This window comes from Pararge aegeria, chromosome 12, assembly GCF_905163445.1.
Source record: "Pararge aegeria chromosome 12, ilParAegt1.1, whole genome shotgun sequence".
NCBI classification, from domain to species: domain Eukaryota; kingdom Metazoa; phylum Arthropoda; class Insecta; order Lepidoptera; family Nymphalidae; genus Pararge; species Pararge aegeria.
This window is the reverse complement of record NC_053191.1, coordinates 5524874-5543749: the sequence shown is the minus strand read 5'-3', so window position 1 is coordinate 5543749 and position 18876 is coordinate 5524874. Positions and strand designations below refer to the sequence as shown.

The following is an 18876-nucleotide window of genomic DNA, read 5'->3' as shown; positions in this document are numbered from 1 at the left end:
CAGGTCCTGCAACACGCCGTCCTGTGTCAATTAATTTGAGGCGTTGGTGTCAACACTCGTGTGCTTGTAATAACACCGGTAACTACGCCCTACAGACTGGAATACAGCATTGCAACCAGTGGCGTGCACTGGGTTTCTTACCAGGGTATGCACATAGCAGGAAAATAGCATAAAATGGAAAAAATCCTCCTCTAATACGGGCTATATTTCAATTTTAGGGTATGCAATGCTTTTGTGCATGTATGAAGTGCACGCCACTGATTGCAACAATACTGTTCTGCGGCAGAAATAAGCATGGCGGTAGTACTTACCCCGACCGGTTTTATTAGCTTTGAAATGCCAAATATCTGAGTCATGCAATGCTGGAAAACCCAAGTGAAATATGACATCAAAACCCACAGGTCAATGGCATTAGAAACTGAGGACTGAGTAGTTGTAAAATCACGATAAAAAATAATCAGAAATATGACGAGTCTTATGAATGGTGCGAACGCGTTAGTTATAAAAGAAACCTCAGAACCAATAAAACAGTCACAATCTGAAGAAAAATGTCAGCGCTGACTGTTGAGGAGTTATGGTTAACCACAAGAAAACAGTCACAAAGGTGACGAATGTTTCATGTGGCACAAGCGTGTAAGGGTCTGAAAAGAAAACTAATGAACCGCAAATAGTCACATTTCCAACACAAGGCACCTTTTGAACTAGGGGTATTTTGACGCCGTAGGTATGGGATGTGAAGTATATACGAGTACATTGTGCGACGTAACTACTGCTTAAATATTGGACAGAAACCTGCGCTACTTTGCGGAATTCCCTGATATGCAATGAACATTATTAATTTATCTTCATCAAAGTCTATAACAGTCCACTGTTGAACTTAAAAGCCCAACGGGAAGGTTTGCCCATAATCACCACGCTGGGCAGACGGGCAGTAGATGGTAGAAGTGGCACAGAGGACGCTTCTGCCTTTTCTCCGTTATATTCCCTTAGTCGTTGTAACGAATCTACCCTTACATGCTAAATCATAACCAACCTAATATCGAGTGAAAATCTGACTTTATAATTACATTTCTGAAAAAATCTAATCAAACGTACCTCACTAGTTGTGTTTAGATTTGACGGCCGAGTGGCGCAGTGGGCAGCGACCCTGCTTTCTGAGTCCAAGGCTGTGGGTTCGATTCCCACAACTGGAGAGTGTTTGTGTGATGAACATGAATGTTTTTCAGTGTCTGGGTGTTTATCTGTATATTATAAGTATTTATGTGTATTATATTCATAAAAAAATAATTATCAGCTATCTCAGTACCCATCACACAAGCTACTCTTACTTTGGGGCTAGATGGCGATGTGTGTATTGTCGTAGTATATTTATTTATTTATTTATTTAGATGTAACTTACTTTACGAAATACAACAGCAAAAGATTTATAGAATAGGGGATGAAAGTTTGTAGCTAAAGAACAGATAAATAAAATTCTACTCATTGTTCATTAGTAACAACTAGATACTTTTTTTTATTACAAATATAATGGAATAAAATAAATTATATAATTAATAACATGTTTATAACCATTCCAAGTGCAGTTTTAAAGCTTCTTTTACCTACTATGCCATTGAAAAAACAAGAACTCATTACCTATACTCTCCTCTCAGAGTTCATAAGGAAAAACGTGGTACGTAACGCAATCATAAATTAATTTAAGTAGTTATAAACTCACGATAAAAAAAAAACAAATCTTAAAAATTCTATTTACTGCTTGTCATAATATGCCATGACTTGCAATTATTTAGAAAGCTTGTAAGTAGTCAAAAATGTCAGGTACAAATATGATATCACGAAATGCAAGGATTACGTCAGCTCACTTAGCGAAGGCCAACAAAACAGTTTTCTCAAACATGTTTGAAAATTTGAGCATTATACTGACAACCTTCTTCGAGATAAATCGAAATTGCCAAAAATTTACAAGCAAGGAATAAATATTGTTGATCGTTGTTGTTCAATAATTTCGAGAAGTAATTATTGAATTTATCAAATGTTGTATGTAATCTCGAACTGGCTTGCAAATATAATGCTGTTTGTTATTATTGTAGAAGAGTGTCACCTGTGAATTCATCCACGTTTAATTCGGTTTTTTAAAAATCCCGTAGAAACAGTTTATTTTTCCCCAACTAAAGCGTATATTATATCTACTGGTATCTCCAGGTGCAGGCAATCTCTATGCAACATTTTGGTTAATCGGTTTAGTCTTATTATGTCGTACATACTCGTGGGTAACAAAGTTTATTTGTCTCGGGTGCCTTACCAGCCAGCTATCTTATTGCTAAATTTCGGTAAATTCGTTTTATTGATTTGTGTACAAACTCGCACTAGCCCGATGTCAGGCAAGTTATGGGGCCCATCACGTCGTCAAGCCACTTTTATGACATATCCTAACTAATATAAAAAATGCGAAAGTGTGTTTGTTTGTCTGTCCTTTCTGGGCGCCCTTACTAAGCAACCAATTAACTTGATTGGTCTAGAGTTATTTGAAAGGTTAGAGAGTAACATAGGCTACTTTTGTCCTAGGAAAACCAAAGTTTTCAACGGGTAGTTTTAGGAAACTCTAACAAACGATAGTAAATATAAATAGAAATATACCTACTACGACAATACACATCACCATCTAGCCCCAAAGTAAGCGTAGTTTATGCTATGGGTACTAAGATAACGGATGAATATGTTTTTTTAATAAATACTTATTATATTCAAATAAACACCCAGACACTAAAAAACATTCATGTTCATCACGCGAACATTGTTCCGGTTGTGGGAATCGAACCCACGGCCTTGGACTCAGAAAGCAGGGTCGCTGCCCACTGCACCAATCGGCCGTCTCTAATACATGCATATAAGTTCCGTATGGTAATAGATAATAGATCAGAATACAGATGTCACACCCTTTTTAACAGAGCACTTGAATTTGCACGGGCACCATCTTCTCCTTTGCTACTACTACAATCTACTGCGATAACCAAGCCTGCCCAGCGTGGTGAGTATGGGTAAGCTCTCTCGTTGGGAGAGGCCTTTAGTCCATCAGTGGACTATTATAGGCTATTGATGTAATATGTGGGCCAGCGTGAAGAAGAGCCTTAAAACTAAGGCTAAGCCGAGCTGTTCGACCTGCATCCACTATGGCGTAAGATGATTGGTTGAAAAGCTAGCCAATGCAATGTACTGGAGCTTTTTGTGACAGAGCTCATCCGAGGAAATACGATTATGCTTATTTCTGCCGCAAAGCAGCATTGTTGCAATGCTGTGTTCCGCGGGGTTATTACGTATCTCGCGACAGGCGTAAATCTTGCAATCACTGCTGTCAAACGTCACTATTCCATACAATAAATAAACAAAAGTTTGACAGCAATGATTGCAAGATTAACGCCTGTCTCAAACCTGTCGCGAGATACGTAATCACCCTGCCAGTCGGGCGGGCGGGGTACCGGTATTATTAAAGCTCATGAGGCTTAACAGCTACGGCTCAGGTTAATGTCCACAGGGCGGCAGGTTGCAGGATGTTTTCCTTGCATACCCTGCGAAGTGATCCTATGTTTATAAGCGATGATTTTCCACTTACCGGGCTCACCCGATGGGGCCGCCTGCTTAGTCCATCAATTATCAATTCGAAGTACTATTAAAAAAAACTACACTGCACCAGAAAAGTCGTCACATAAGTTCACAACAAATAAATCATCTTCTGGCAACAACCACAATATCACAATAATTGTAGGAAGCAGGTATTATTTCTTGAATTCAATGACGCACGAATCATAACATTACATTGCAGTATAAAAATTAAAATGACGATTGCAGTGTTATAATGCAGTAATAATCAAAAGGTAAATTAGTACAGTAAAACTTCAAATCCTCGCAAGGTTGCATGATGCGGCACTTCCAGAATTATTTGATCTAGTTCCGCTTCCACATTTTACTATAGACCTATAAGGCATTGAACGGATCTTACGTCGTTAACATCCCATGGTACAAGTATGAAGCTTCTAACACAAGGTTTCTAACACGCAAAGTATAAAATTAAATCTGGAATGTCCGTCTTCCGTTATCCCGACTACGTACAAGTATAATATGAGTACTTTCAATTAATGCGTGAGTGTTATCTTCAAGGTACGAGTACGTCACTCAAAATACACGCGGTTGAGACGGGGCATATTTTATGGATATACAAGTATATATGCACCACCTAACTATTTTCTGTAACTGTTTTTTATCTTCGCCATTCGCGGTTGTCTGGAAGAAATCGCTATGTAGCGATAAGGCCGCCAAATTATATACGTTGTTTTGTTATACTTACTTACTTCTGTTCTATGTACTTTTGGTGGTGTGCAATAAAAGTACATTCATTAATCGATTCATTAATTCATTCATTGTTTTAAACCACTGTGACAGTGAATAAATATGTGGCATTTTAAAATACATTTATAAGATTTATAAGTAAAAGGTTCACATAATGTTTTGGATATATATCAAAATAGCAGGAAAGAATAGCGGTCGAAAAGGAGCATTTAACATTTTTTTTTAATCACTGTAACAGTTAATAAATATACGGTATTTAAAAATATTCTTATTGTTTTGAATATCAGTATCAAAATTACAGGGAAGCAAGAGTTGAACCTGCATATTGCGCCTTGAGCGATCTGGCAATTACGCTTAGATTGATTGTTATAAATGGAGATCTCCATTAAAATATTGGCAGGTGGAGGAACAATGGCAGGTTGTGTTAACGTAATTTAAGTATGATTGTATATTTCCTCCAATTGTAGGTCAAAAATAAGCTCAAATTGAAAAATGTATTATAGTCAAGAGACAGACAGACAGACAGACAGACAGACAGACAAAAATAAAAAAAATATGGTTTTGTCTTCAGTGTCGATTATAGAGGGCCCTCAAAAATATTAAAGGCGAACGATCTGATCTTAAAAAATCTTACTTGTCACACCCTGGGCTGGAAGCTGGGTGTACCTACTTGAAGTCTAGTCTTAAATATATAAGGAGTTTTTGAAAATTCAAATGTTAAAATTACACTTTTTAATTTTGTTAATGTGGCATTCCACTCGTGGGATCTAAAGAGATTTTGCGATACACCTATACCTATTCTACAAACGAACGAAGACTCAAGGAAAATTTCGAAGAAGGGTTTACCGAATTGCTTTGTATATTGCAGCATAGAACTTTTAGAGGTTTCACATGTTAATAAAAACGTAACCGGGTTTTTAGACGCGGCAAAAAGCAAACGGTAAATACTCGTACGTTTGGCGTGAGAAGTTGTGCGTGCTTGAATTGGCCAAGTACATTTATAGGCTTATTTTGTATCCCTTACGTTTCAATTTTGGGCATCAATTCTCATTGAGTATAAATAAGTTACGAGTGGATGCCCGCGATTTCGTCTCCCGTAAGATTCTTTTTATTTCACTACCAGTTAGCCCTCGACTCAAATCTCACCTGATATGACGATGCAGTCTAAGGTCGTAGCGAGTTAGCCCTTTAGAGGTATGTCAGTTATATTAAAACATACACAATGGCATCGTACTAGAACACTCAGATCAGACACTAAAAAAAATTAGAAAGTTTTCAGCGGCCCGTCTCTAGAACGTAAGCCAAACCAAATGCCAGATTTTCGGAAGATGGCATTAACAGACAGGAAGACACACAGACATTTTGTTTTTGTTTAAGCGAGTTAATCTCTGGAACCAATAGACGGAATTTAAAAATCTGTCTTAAAGGTCATCATTATCATCATACCAACGCATTACCGGACCATTGTAAGGGCACGGGTGTTCCCTGCCGTTCTTGGCCGTAGTCCACCTCGCTGGCCAAGAGCGGATTGGTAGGCTTGTCATGAAAAATCTCAGGCATGCAGGTTTTCTCACTATGTTTTTATTCACCGTTATAGTAAGTAATGTTTTAAATTAAAAACGCACATAACGCAAAAAGCTGCGTGTAGAATTTAGGGATCGAACTCAGTCTTTCCGAAAGGTTATTTTCATTTATTTATTGACTCTTTATTTGAACACCACATCAAGTTCAGAAAAACAAAAAAAAGAACTGACACTTAAAGTACGTAGTAGGATACAAAAGGCGGCCTTATCGCTAAGCAGCGATCTCTGCTAGGCACCTTAGGATTAGGGAAACTAACAAGATCGGGCGATGCGACGCGGCGGATGCACTGATTTTATAAAATTCTATATAATGCACACTTACAATGCAACGAATATTATTAAAAAAATGTTTGATACATTGTAGGTGTAGGTACATCGTTGGTGATGATATACAAGCCTCAACTAAACCAGAACGGCATTGCAGAATATCGAATTATCTGCTTAACTAACCGCAATATTTCCACTTAGTCATCCCTACGAACCATTTATTTCCGTTTTAGGGGTTTTTCTTAGCCTATATACAGATCAGTTGTGAAGATCAATAGAACGTACTTACTCGTAATAATAACATTAGGTATTTCCTTCCGCAGAGACATATTATGAAAACCAAATAATCATCTGCCAAGACTAGCAAATTATATGCTACAAATTACATTGATACTTATTACCTACCAGTAATAAAGACCATTTTGAAAAACACAATTGGATGTGTTTTCCTTAAACAAGCTCTTATACCTGAGGAAAGGTATATAATGAGCTCGGTATATCTATGCTTTAGTGTTACCATAAAGTGCCATTCAAAGTTGAGTCCGTAGCAGGTTCGCACATACTTGTGCTAAGTTAATAAAAATGGGAATAGCTTGTGATTCTTTGCGTGATTGCCATCTGGGGCAGCTGATGCTGGAAAAGTTGAGACAGCATCAAGATACTATTTGTCAGGTTATTAACTATCTACTTTAAGGGGTACTTAAAAATAATGTTCTACAGAATTGTAGTTCTTCTAAAATCCTAAAGAAAACCCCGCAATAGCAAATCTGTATCTGTTACGGTAGATTTGCAGTTGCCATTTCATTCATCAAAAATAGCGTTATTACTTCTGTGCGACTTATCGATTCCCAGCCAAATAAATATGATAGTATTCTTCAGTATTTTGTATAAATTTATAAATGTAAATAACTTTACAGTATAACATGATAAGTGCTTTGGTAGATGTTATAGGAAGCAACCGAACGCAAATAACTTTACCGCAAATTTGATCGTATTGTATACCTAATAACGCAAACTCAGGTGCAAACAGAGTTTATAAAGAAATTCTATTTTTACAAAGGCAGTAACTTCACTCATTTTTTCTAATATATAAAATAATATATAAATATGCTTAGATTTTTCAGTGAAAGTGGTGCAGTGGTTGGGCAGACTGTAAATAAAAAACAAACACTTTCACATTAACTTTATGATATAACCATACCATACCATAGTCTATAAAAACTTTTTAGAAGCCAAAAAAAACGCAAATAAATTCGCTAGTATATTAAAAATCACCATTGTATTATACAAACAAACTGCGATTTGCTGCTTAGTCTTTCTTAACTTTAACTTATGTCTCGCGGTTAGACAAGTGAACCTTATACCCGCATTTTAGAAAAATAATGTCTATTTTCCGAACATGATATAGGAAAATCTCCTATAACAGTGCGACTTACCTCCTAAATCTGTTTTTATTTAATACACCATTTTATAACGTAAGAAGAACTCGTTTATTTTCTATTTTTTAATCATGATTTACAGATTAAGATTTTTTTGATTAAGCTATTTTACCCTTACTTTTTTAAGCCCAAAAACCGCAATAGTTTATATTTTGTGCTCACAGATAGATGCAGCTACAGGTGAAGAGGAAACATATGCCTCAGTGGCTTCCCGATCAATTCATCTTGCTAGATCCATGAGGGCATTTGGCTTGAAACCAGGAGATGTGCTAGCGTTGGGCGGCAAAAATCATTTGGACCTTCACATACCATTTTACGCGGCGCTTTATAACGGTCTGCCAATGGTCGGAGTCGACCCGCTTTTCAAATACGGTAAGTTGTGACAATAGATAATACACTAAAACCTGTTTTTTGAAACGTAATTAAAGAAGTGTCCGAGTGAAAGTGTGCTAAAGCGCGTTACGAAAAATGCAAAAAATATTTTTACAAGAAGGCATTATTGCACAGTACCTACTTGTAGATTAAAATATTGGCTTTTATATAATCATCAAATCAACATATTACCGGCCCACTACAGGGCACGTGTCTCCTCCTACAATGAGAAGGGTTTCCACCACGCTAGCTCAATGCGGATTGGTGGACTCAAAATGATATATTATGAAAATTAAGCTTAATTTTCTATACTCCGCGAAAGGCAGGATTATCTGAATGGTATAATTAATAATTTCTTCAATGCTTATACTCCACACCAAACAGATCTTCGGCAATGTACCTACCCTCTACGCACGTTTCGCTCCGAAACCTGAGCATCCTCAGGAGATGTTGACTTTACAATGAATAATTGTTAAGTGACTCCTAATTACTTTGAGAAACTTATCGAGAACTCTCAGGCGGGTTTCCTTACGATTTTTTCCTTTACCATTGAAGCGAGTTATATTTTAATTCCTTAAAACGCACATAACATAGAAAAGTTAGCCTTAAAGTAAAGGTTTCAACTGCTACATTGTAATAATAATTTTATATAAAATACTATCTATTAAGACCAATAATAAAGAAGTTATTTTTCAGACGAAATTCGAACACTATTTAAGCTAACAGAACCTAAGATAGCATTCTGTCAAGTTGAATCTTTCGAGACATACTCCAAAGTAGCAGCTGATCTTGGACTGGATATGAAGATTGTCACTTTTGAACACGGAGATTGTACGATGGCAGAATTTATCGATAAATATGACACAGAAGAACCAGAAGAGGAATTTAGGTAATTTTCAATTAACAAATGAATGAAATATTTACGAAAGGTTACAATGTTTTAATTGGTTCGGAACCTGAGCCTTGCCAAAAAATAACAAATATTGGGTTTAGGTTTGATATAACTCCCACACGATTGCGTAGAAACCCAATAAGGGTGTAGGTTTGATATAACTGCTAACAGGTAAGCCCACAACCATAAAGACTGCATCACCACCAATAACTTGTATAAAAATAAAAAAAGGACAACAAAATTAATAAAAAGAGTTCTCGTTTTTTTTTCAGAGTAACGCACTTCGACACTGACAAGATTTACGCATTCTTGGTCAGCACAAGCGGTACCACGGGCAAAGTGAAAGTTGTAGCGTTCAACCACAAGCCCTTCATTGGCAAAATTAAAGGGCTTCTCAAACTCTACAATTACGATAAAATGTAAGTTATTGTAAATGGAAGTTAAACCAAGTAAAAAGCCATCGGATAAGTCGGACAGCTTTTTGCGGCTTTCCACAGTTAAATCTAAATGAACATAAACTTGCACGACTTATAAGAAGGAGTAACAACCCATTACCGGCCAACTACAGAGCACGGGTTTCCTGTCAGAAACAGAAAGAGTTTAGGCCATAGTCCACCACGCTAGCCCAGTGCGGATCGGTAGACTTCACATGCCTTTTAGAGACTCTCTATGGAGAACTCTCAGGCATGCCGGTTTCCTCAAGATATTTAATAAATATAAATAAAAAATATTATAAGCAATATAAATTAATCCACAAAGTTGAGGTGCGTGCCGGGGCTCGAACTCAATCCCTCTGAAGGCAATTCTATTGTATTACATATTAGCATTAACCGCTTACACGAACATACACTCAACAGGTACACTCGCGAGGCGTAAATATTGCTAGTTTCTTTGCCCTGATCACACGCTTGGTGTTAGTCATAAACACCGAACAACGATTACAATCTATGAACACAAACCGGGCATACCTATGCTTGACGAAAGCGTTAGTATATTCAGCGTTGTCAGAATTTGAGGCAGCAATAACTTGTGGGTTGACCTATAAGTATTTTTATAAGTATTATATTTAGAAAAAAAAATTTACAATAAAAAACTTATTCTATTTTGTAAGTCGGTGCCAAGAAAATGTAAAAATTCTGATCGCTGTTTGGCTCATGTATGGTCATTGCGACAAACACCAGGCGTGTGGACCGGGCATAATATAAGTTGTACGACGACGAAGTCGCGCCGAATCTCTAATAACAATTATTATTCTGTGTCTATTCAGGCCCAAGAAGAGAGTATTAAACTTGTCTCCAGTGAATTGGATATCAAACTATTTCATGTCAGTGGGTGGTCCGTTGATCGGAGACACGAAAGTACAGTCCTCAATACCAGATGACTATGAACATATTATTTACATAATAAATAAATATAAGGTGAGTCTAGAAGAAAGAACATTATTTCTTCTTATCACGTTTAAAGAGTCCTTTAAGTCGGATTTATAATAACCAAAATTAGTATATTAATTTAGAAATATGTAGGCTTAATCTAGTCGAATTTGCATGCAGAAATGAGTGTTAAATAAATTTCATGAAATTAACTTCTTTAACAATTTCACGTTTTAAAAAATTAGAGGTTTTCGAAACAATTTTTTTGCTACTGATCCTATCTACTATCTCCCCGGGAAAAGGATAAAAATGTCTTTTCTACCACAGATTTACCAACTCTCAGAGCACTGGCACACAAGTGGAAATAATATCCAGATAATATATGAGTACTAATAAACGGGAGTAAACTTTTCCTATTCCATGTACTCGTGCTTTAGCAGGTGGACACGTTAATTATATTCCCTGCCAGGGGATATAATCGGAGAATATAATTTTTCTCCTATGCTGGGCGTCACGTTGCAGGACGTGCTTCTTGCATGCCCTATGAAAGGTTGATGTGTTTAAAGGCGGTATTCCTCTAACAAAACGGTCAGCCAACTGCTTGGTCGTTCAATTATTACAAAAAAAGAAATATTAATCCAGCGGTATATGATATAATATTAATGGTATTCCTAAACGGATATGTCACGTGTTCAAATTCTTACTTTGTTGCAGCCATCAACATGTCTGATAGGACCTACTTTGGTGTCATATTTAGTAAGTCGTAAGAAAGATGTTGACTTCAGTTGCTTCAAAAGCGTTACCATCACTGGATCCAAAATATTTCCCGCACTGCTGGCTAAGTTAAAGGTAGATTTACTTACCAATTTTTTTGTCAAGAATTTTTATGAACAGCTTGGAGTCAGGGCACTGGTGTTGTTCAACGCGTGGCTGGGACAGCACGAGCCGAGATGTTACAGTCACCGAACAAAAAGCGGTGATAGCCTAGTAGGTAAGGCTTCCGCTTTCCTTTCGTAGAGACCGAGATCGAGCCTTTTCGTTATATGCGTTTTTTTATATCAGCAATTTAAATATCACTCGCTTTACATAGTGAAGAAAAACATCGCGAGGAATACTGCATGCCTGAGAGTTCTCCATAACGTCCTTAAGTTCGTGTGAAGTCTACCAATCCGCACTTGGCCAGCGTGGTAGACTACGGCCTAAACCCTTCTCATTTTGAGAGGAGACCCGTGCCTTTTAGTAGACCGGTAATGGGTAGATGATGATGATGAGGGAATCTTAAAAGCCCACCAACCTACATTGGAGCAACAATGTTCTGATTTCTATCGTATAAATAGACTGATGATGACGAATTTTTCTAGGACCATCTCAACGGGCCATCTCTCTTAATATAAATAATTGTCGTAAATTTTCAGGCGCTTCTTAGTAAAGATACATTGGCCGTGGAAGCGTACGGCCAAACTGAGACGATAGGATCTGTTTTGGGTCCCATCCCAAATGGACCCAGCGGCAGCTGTGGGAGACCTTTACCTATTTACGCCATAAAGGTATCTACATGTCAAATTAAACAATACTATTGTCTTCTATATAAATAAAGTATACTTAAATGATATAGCAATTAGTCTTTCCGAGATAAAAGGTTTTTGACAAATTAGTCAAAAACCTTTTATCTCGGAAAGACTAATTGCTGTGAAATTTTGACACAACATTGCAATCGAAAACGAGCTTGTTCCTTTTTAAATCAACGCTATTCTATTTTCCTAATTTTATTTTATATTGGACTTAAACAAAACAACAGTAGCGTGCACCTCATTCTAGCATAAAAGCACTGCTTACCAAAAACTTTTAACAGTATTATAGAAAGATTACTGCGTAAGTTCTTCTCCTTGCTTCCGGCATAAATAAGCTTAGTCACCTGCCTACATTACGCATATTTTAGTCGAGAAGCACTGAAGATACATATTATATAAACTTCACAATAATATTTACCTGCCACAAGAGTAGGTAATATTACAAAGTTTATTAACCAACTACATAAAATTATCGCTGTGATGACTGAGGAAACCGCAAAATAACATCGCACACGTAGTACCCACGTACTTAACTTGTTGTTAGAACATAATCATGCTATTACCATATCTAAAGAAAATCTTAAAATAGATGTAAATTTTTCCTGCATGCATATAAGCAACTTGTATAAAGTTGTTTAATAATACTTACTCAACAAGCTAATTTAATTTATTGCAGTTAGTAGATCCAACTACTGGCGTGGAAATTAAGGAACCTTACGTAACTGGTGAACTATGGAATAAAGGACCTAGATTCACGGTAAGTTACCCAAATTATTTTTTTCAATATATTATGAACAGAACCACCTCCCGACTGCTTACAATAATAAATCATCAAAAAAGAGTAACCCCTAATTAAGGGGCTATGGTCTTAAACTTGAATTTCAGCAGGCATCGTCTAATCCTTCGAAGCACTTTATCAGCAATTAAGTTATACAAATGTGGAATGCCTTGCCTGAAGATGTAGTGACTGCAAAATCACTAAATCAGTTTAAGAATAGACTGGATAAACATCAAAAAGACAAAGAGCACAAGAAATGATATAGACGATTCAGCGAAAGCTGGTTAGTCTATTATATAATAATAATAATCCGAACAAAACCATAAAGCCAAACAACAACAACAACACATCTACTATAAGATGAGATGTTAGGTAGTAGAGAAACTGTTCTGATTTCAGCAGCAGATCAACACATTCTAGAGAACTATAAGAATGTTATCCCGGCACCAATGAAGTGAAATTATTTACACGAACAATGACACCGGGCCATTATAATCTTTATTGTATTAAAAGCTTCAACCAAATTAAAAAATTGTCTGTATTTAAATTTATTCTAAAAAAGAAAAACACACAAACGGTAAAATATTCAGTTGGCGCATAATGTCCGTTGTCCCAACGTCATGGACCACGGGCTAATGACATTGGTAAATAATATTACTGTCCAAATGAAGTTCCACTATATTAGGTACTTGTTTAAACAATCAATTTTATCATTTAATTACTTGTAGACTTGAAACCCAAACTAACTGAAACGTACTATCAAAGTTCCGTAAGCTTAATAACGGAAACAATAAAAATTAATGGACTATTAAACATTTCAGGAATACTATAATGACCCTGAGGAAACTGCGTTGGCGTTTTCTGAAGACGGCTATTTCAAGACCGGAGATTTACTTTACAGGGATGAAAATGACAATTACTTTTATATAGACAGACTCAAAACTCTAATAAAGTACAGAAATTCTCACGTAAGTACCATTGGCAATATTTCTTTTTTATCTTAGAGAAGTTTGCCCAAATTAGGCTGGAGGACAGTCTAGCCAGCCCGAGCCTAATAAAAAGCAATATAAAGTCTTAAATGCCTGCAAGATACGGATTATTTTTCGTTTAAAGTACTCAAATTGCAAGAAACATTTCACACTTTAGAAAGAATTTGAATTCATCAAAATACAGGTGTCACCGCACATGACGTTTCGCGGTTCTAACTCTCAGAACAGGAACAACACAAATGGAAAGGTTCTGAAGGTAAACTGAGAAGTTTTATCCGGTCTGAACAAATTTATAAATTTCTATTGATTCTAAAATGTTCATATACATAATAATACATATAGATGGAAATAATAATTACAAACGAAAATTAATATTTATAATAAATATAAGCCGTCTAACTGTTCACTTATGGGCATGGTACCCAAAATGCTTGCGCTATTGATTCTTGAATTCAAACTGTGTTTGATTTGTAATTTTCTAATGATTTCTGGATAAAAAAATCAAAATAACTGTTACAGATCTTGCCATTAGAAGTAGAGGAGCTGATAAGCACACATCCAGGTGTTAAAGAAGTTTGTGTAGTCGGTATTAACGATCCTCTAGTGGGACAAAAGGCAGCGGCGTGTGTGGTCAGGAATGAGGAAGCCTGCAAGGAAGTTACTGCACAGGATATCAAAGATCTGGTTTTAAGTAAGGAATTGTTATTCATTTGTTTATTTATATAATGTTATACATTACATAATGCATGTATTACGTTGAAATGCATTATGGAATTGGTCATAAAATCCAGATACGTTACCGTTTTATAAGAAGGGACATGTGAATCTAAAAGATAATAAATCGTCTTACGTGATTTAGGAATCAGTTGATACAGGAATATAATATTATCCCAAGGAAGAACGGATATAATTTAACAAAAAATTGCTTTAATCTATAAATTTATTAATAGCTTGTCGGACGATTTTCTGAGTCCAAGGCCGTAGGTTCGATTTCCACTAATAGACAATGTCTGTGATGAACACTAATGTTGTTCAGTGTCTGGGTGTTTATCTGTATATTATAAGTATTTATGTATATTTTCCATAAAAATATTCATCGTTCACCTTAGTACCCATAACTCAAACTACGCTTACTTTGGGGTTAGATGGCGATTCGTGTAATGTCATAGTATATTTATTTATTTAGTTGTTGAAATATTTTACGTAGCATAATATGTTTCAAAGTTTGATAATTAAAGTTGATTTATTTTAATATAAATCTAATTATTTTCAGATAAACTGTCCAAAAACAAACAATTGCGTGGCGGCGTGGTGTTTGTAGATCAACTGCCGCTAACGTCATCTGGAAAACTAGCGAGGAGTAAAGTTCTACAGTTAGTTTCTAGTATGAGGACGGAATGAAATAATTTCTTTCGTACAGACAGAATGATTGATGCCGTGACAAATATCATCTAAAGTAACCGAAGAGTCATTCTCTTATGATTATTTTGAAACTTTTCAAAGAGTAAATATGTTGCTGTGACAAAGATGAAAAACATATAATTGCAACGATAGTTAGGTAACTACATGACCATAACATATAGAAGATAATTAATATAGATTAACTCTATCAATGTGCTACTATCCAAAACGTAAGCCATTTTTTTTTAACATAAGCACGGGCTTCGTTATTAAAATTATATTGTTAATTTATGTATTCATCATTGAGGTAGGTAGGAGGTAAATGGGTGAATATTAAAAGAGAAGAATAAAAGACGTTCTTGTTGAACAGTTTTTTTTATTTCATAGCACTTTCAATGCAATCCGCACTTCATTGATTTTGACCTTTATTCTCTCTTAGCATTCGTTGCAATCTCTTTGAGTTTTAATCTTAGAATTTTTCCTGTGGATGTACAGGGCAAGCTATCAAGGAATAGTACACCTCCTCGTAATTCCTTGTTCTTTGAAAACTTACCTGGAAAAGGAGTTAAGTCAAATTAATCTCGTCTCTAAAATTGTTTATGGTTGTTCGTATGTAGATTATTAGGTCATTGTAAGGGAAAACAATGTTTGTTCCAATGTGATTCCAGTCCACAAAAACACCAAAATTTAGTAACAAATTTGAAGATATTGTAACGTTTTTTAGTAAGAGGATCCCACAGATGTATCAAAGCATAGCATTAGGAATAAAGGTAAACAACCCAAGTATGGAAGCACTATGGAAGCCATAATATTATAATATATGATGTCAATATTAGAAATGCAAACTAAAATATGTATTTAAGAACTGAAAATGTATGATCCTTTTCATTATTCAGTTATTATGCAGTTTTATGCTAATTCACATAACAGAATTAGGACTAAAGTTAACAGGTAAAATGTAGTGCAGTACAAGGTTTTAATAGTTATTTAAAAAAAATCTTTATCATTTTCTCACTTGCTACTAGGTCCTTTATCTCCTGTGCGGTGATATCAGAGTTGCTGTGTTTTACCACACAAGCTGCTGGCTGTTGCCCATCTATAGGGTCTTCGATACCAACTACGCCAACAAATTTCACACCAGGATGTTTGACTATTATTTCTTCTAATTCTGCCGGATGCACCTGTGATGTAAATATAATATTGACTTTATAAGAGCATATCATTTGAGATCATGGCTTTTCGGCAGTTTCAAGTAAATTATTATAATGTAGTTTTTCTTTCGAGTAGAGCCCGAAATGCACTCAATAGTTATTTTATTAATTTAATAATGTCACAATAAAACTTGTAACTAAACTATTTACTGAAAAGGTAATATCCGCCAGGAATGCTGCCAACATGCGTGGAAGTGTTGACAGCATTTCCACGCTGCACAGCCAGGCTGATTCTTTGCGCAAAAAATAGCCAGCCCTTCAGTCACCAGATGAGGCAGTCAAATGCGATGTGATATGATTGTGTACGTAAATAGAAAGCAAATTGCTGTATTGTCTATTGGTTAGCGTGTTCGACTAGGAACCTGGTTCTAGATTCGATACTGCCCGATACTGGACCAATAATTTTCAGAGGCTGGGTGTTTATCTGTATATTATACGTATTTATGTGTAATGTATTCATAAAAATATTCATCAGCTATCTTAGTATCCATAACACAAGCTACGCTTACTTAGGGGCTAGATGGCGATGTGTGTATTGTCGTAGTATATATATTCCTTTTATATTTGGGAATTCCTAGGGTACCTATAAAATCTTCTTCCCCGTGCTCAGCAGTGGGACATTGATGGTCGTAGAGAATTGCGAATTGTATCTTGAGAATTGCGATTGTAAATTTCTTTAATGAAATTTTTAATCGTTATCATTAGGCATTCCCAATACCAGCCTCGAGACGTGTGACAAGTGGGCGTTATCGCCGTTAAAGAGTATAGGAAGAGAGCGTAAGACCGTCTGTTTCGTTTATTATCAGTTAATACTAACGTGTGATAAAAATCGTCAAAGTCCTAAAGCCTACTCTAGTGCAGTTACCCTCCCTCCTATAAGATTGGAGACCTTTGTTTAGAAGAGTCATTAATCGCAAATATTGGTATCTATTGTTTGGTCATTATTAGCACGATAATCATACGTTCATAATTAGTTTAACAAAACAAGTTCATCGTTACCAACGCTACTTACGTGTGAGTTCCGGTACTTAATCAATGATTTGATTCGATCAACGTAGAAATAATTGTTATCCTTATCACGAAACAATAAATCCCCCGTTTTGTAAAATCCATCGTCAGTGATCGACTTCGCTGTTTCTTCTGGATCGTTATAATACCCCTGTAATTATTGATGCTTCTTTATATCATTTTACAAAAGATTTTAATGGCTGATTAAATTCGATAATAATTATTGAGCCGTGAGTTCGTTTAGATGCAACCAAAATTATTACTATCAACTTTCAACTTATAGTAGGATTCTATAATAGTTTGTTAACTTCACAGGGATTGGTGCTACTAACCGAAAAACCGGGCCCTTTCGCTAATAATTCACCGGTTATATTTGCTTCTTTTATTTCCACTCCTGTATCAGGCTCTGCCAACTGAAAATGTTAAATAAGTGAGATTTGTTTATATTTATAATTTATATTCTCAAAGCTTGAATATAAATTATAAATACAAACAAATCTCACCACGTCTTACTGAAGCAAAAACCAAACCGGCAGGTTGATTATCTCGAGTAAGGTTTGCGACAGGCGTTCATTTTGTTTATTTATTGTATGGAAAAGTGACGTTTCACAGCAGTGATCGCGAGATTTACGCCTGACGTAAGCCTGTCGCGAGATATGTAATCACCCTGCGGGGCGCCCAATACAAGGCTGTAACCTTGATGGATTCTATGACTGTCATACCTTAACACTGTACAAATCTATAGGTCTCCCACAATTGCCAGTTGGGCCGAACGGGTTCGGAACTAAGACTGGCCCAATCATTTCAGTTTGGCCATACGCTTCCATAAGTATACAATTATTGGCAAGAAGTTTCTGAAAAAGAAAATAAAGTAAAAATACGAAACTTAAACAAGTATTATCCTTACATATATAACAAATGTTAAAGTTCGTTTGTTTATTTGTTCTTCCTTCACGCCCTAACTAGGTCACTTCAACCAATCAAGTTGAAAGTTAGTTGAAAGGGCTGTGAGAAATATAGGCATACTTTTATACCTACTAGGGAAACAAACGGTTCCGGGATTTGTTAAAAACCGTAATAAACGCGTACGAAGCACGCTGGTTTATAATAATTATTTTCAATAACTTACGAGTGCGTGTCTAAAATCTATAATCATAAAATAAACTCGTTCGAAAATGAAACACATGTTTAACTCACGTAGTGTTATGTCGGAGTTCGTCCGACTAGTTTCGAGCCCATTTGGGGTTTTAAAGCTTTGTATATACTCGTATGCACGCGGAAAGAATTTTTATTTTATATTAAACTATGATTTTTTGAAATAAAGTTTCACATCTTCCGAGCATCCCGTGACGGTCAGCATTTCTTCCTTTCATCACTTTCTTACACAACTTAGTCATTGGACATAACGGTACTACAAAGAACAAACCAGCTGGTAAGCATAACTAACAGCTATAAATAAATAAACCAGACAAACCTTAAACTCTGTGAGTACACCTTCGTAAACCTTAGATCCAGTTATAGTAATATTTTCAAAGCAAGTTAGATCAACTTCATTCTTTCGAGCTATCATACAGGCTATTAGTGTGGGGCTAAACAGAGTTATTTCCGGCTGTAAAGACAAACTGGATATTAACATTCGTCGTATCAACTC

General features: G+C 36.0%; 2 protein-coding genes across 2 annotated transcripts in view; one reads left to right on the top strand and one right to left on the bottom strand.

Moving 5' to 3' along the window:
- Positions 1-6723: 6723 nt before the first annotated feature.
- LOC120628090 (luciferin 4-monooxygenase-like) lies at positions 6724-15373 on the top strand. The gene is made up of 11 exons (XM_039896305.1): positions 6724-6866; positions 7798-8005; positions 8702-8888; positions 9164-9316; positions 10165-10315; positions 10982-11116; positions 11683-11814; positions 12515-12595; positions 13438-13584; positions 14125-14296; positions 14879-15373. The coding sequence occupies exons 1-11, from the start codon at positions 6777-6779 to the stop codon at positions 15004-15006; spliced, it is 1584 nt and encodes a 527-aa protein (XP_039752239.1). The 5' UTR covers positions 6724-6776; the 3' UTR covers positions 15007-15373.
- Positions 15372-18876, bottom strand: part of LOC120627901 — a 21438-nt gene continuing 17933 nt past the window's right edge. Inside the window, exons 17-22 of the mRNA XM_039896024.1 lie at positions 18700-18834; positions 17948-18079; positions 17558-17638; positions 17230-17376; positions 16022-16187; positions 15372-15559 (exon numbers count right to left, since the gene is read on the bottom strand). Of these exons, the coding sequence (XP_039751958.1) occupies positions 15432-15559; positions 16022-16187; positions 17230-17376; positions 17558-17638; positions 17948-18079; positions 18700-18834 (789 nt within the window). The 3' untranslated portion in view covers positions 15372-15431. The remainder of the gene's footprint in view (positions 15560-16021; positions 16188-17229; positions 17377-17557; positions 17639-17947; positions 18080-18699; positions 18835-18876) is intronic.

Bases quoted from the DNA above. Each gene is read 5' to 3' on its own strand.
- LOC120628090 (XM_039896305.1), top strand. From the start codon at position 6,777: ATGGGAATAGCTTGTGATTCTTTGCGTGATTGCCATCTGGGGCAGCTG. The intron at 6,867-7,797 runs GTTATTAACTAT...TTGTGCTCACAG, and splicing joins ATCAAGATACTATTTGTCAG to ATAGATGCAGCTACAGGTGA. The intron at 12,596-13,437 runs GTAAGTTACCCA...TAAACATTTCAG, and splicing joins ATAAAGGACCTAGATTCACG to GAATACTATAATGACCCTGA.